This window comes from Drosophila busckii, chromosome 2L (genome assembly GCF_011750605.1).
Source record: "Drosophila busckii strain San Diego stock center, stock number 13000-0081.31 chromosome 2L, ASM1175060v1, whole genome shotgun sequence".
Taxonomy (NCBI): Eukaryota; Metazoa; Arthropoda; class Insecta; order Diptera; family Drosophilidae; genus Drosophila; species Drosophila busckii.
In genome coordinates this window covers 18,552,533-18,553,780 of record NC_046604.1, presented here as the reverse complement: position 1 = coordinate 18,553,780, position 1,248 = coordinate 18,552,533, and the positions used below count along the sequence as shown (strand labels likewise).

Here is a 1,248-nt window from a genome sequence, read left to right as displayed (position 1 = left end):
AGAAATCGCTTAACGCCCGCGCGACAACCCACACGCGCAGCTACCTGCAACTACTATATATAAATATATAACTAAAAGCCAACTAGTTGACTAGACACATTCCTTTGTCAACTGCCAAGCAGCTCACACAGTTCACATGGCGTCCATCAAGTCGAATCTATTGCTTTTGCTCTGCATCATTTGCTTTTGTTGCTGCTGGTCGCGTCCCGTGCTGGACAATGAGGTGACCTCATTGGATGCCAGCGAGGAGCGCATTAACAACGACATTTTGCAAGAACTGCATGCGCTGCATGCCCCAGCTGGTGGCAAGTATCACAAACGTCGCGCCTTCTTTCAGCCACTGCAGCAACAGCAACAATTGTGGCTGCCGCTGCGCAGTCGCAGCCCCTTCCTGGAGCGTTTGTACAATTCCGCATATTCCATGCCACAGTTTGCTGCTGCTGGCGCCGCCAACTACAACTACAACTACAATAACGAGCTGCCTCCCTTGGCTACCTACGAGCTACTCGAGCCGTTTTATTAGCGCTGCAACTTTAAGTTTGAGCAGCTGAAATACATAATATAAATAAATAAATGTATGTGAATTAGTTGTAACATTTTTTTTTAAATAAAAGCATAAATTAAAAACTAGACATATATGTGTTTATATAGCAAATATATAGAAAGAAGTCTATGAGATACTTTAAGGAATGAATGAACTAATAAATAAAAATTCAAAATACGAAGTAAGCAAGTCTTCAAATATAAATATTATTTAGAAATTATATTTGAATAATATGCAAATATTTTAATGCAAAGTTAGTTTTCATAGCTCTGCTTGTTTTATACGATTTAATATGAATATATAACTTACATCTGACGTTTATTTTTAAAGACTCCAATGAATATTTTGACTTCATCAATTTTCTTACTTTGTTGCTCACTTTTGTTTTATTTTATAATTATTTTCTCAGCCTGTAAATTTGATACATACTTGCCAGTTACTCTGGCAAGTTGCAAGTGGCAAGTGGCGCTAATCGTTTTAGCCAACAACAAACGAGTTGAGATACAAATAGATCTAAACGCGCGGGTAAGTCTCAGCGTCTAAGTCAATTTTGAGCTGCGCCGCGGGCTAATCAAAAGGTAAAGGCCTTTAGCAACCTACCGCATTATGTTGCAACAACAATCAACACTCAAATCAACAACAATCTGTACAAGCCACAACAACATAATCACAGCTACTTGCAACCAAAAGCAACAGCAACGAGC

At 39.1% G+C, this 1,248-nt stretch overlaps 1 protein-coding gene across 1 annotated transcript; it reads left to right on the top strand.

Annotated features, from left to right (window-relative positions):
• The first annotated feature begins 136 nt into the window (after nucleotides 1–136).
• LOC108607933 lies at nucleotides 137–523 on the top strand. Its single transcript, XM_017999053.1, has one exon. The coding sequence runs from the start codon at nucleotides 137–139 to the stop codon at nucleotides 521–523; it is 387 nt and encodes a 128-aa protein (XP_017854542.1).
• The last annotated feature ends 725 nt before the right edge of the window (nucleotides 524–1,248 follow it).

Excerpts from the sequence above, each read along its gene's own strand:
- LOC108607933 (XM_017999053.1), top strand. The coding sequence starts at position 137 with ATGGCGTCCATCAAGTCGAATCTATTGCTTTTGCTCTGCATCATTTGC.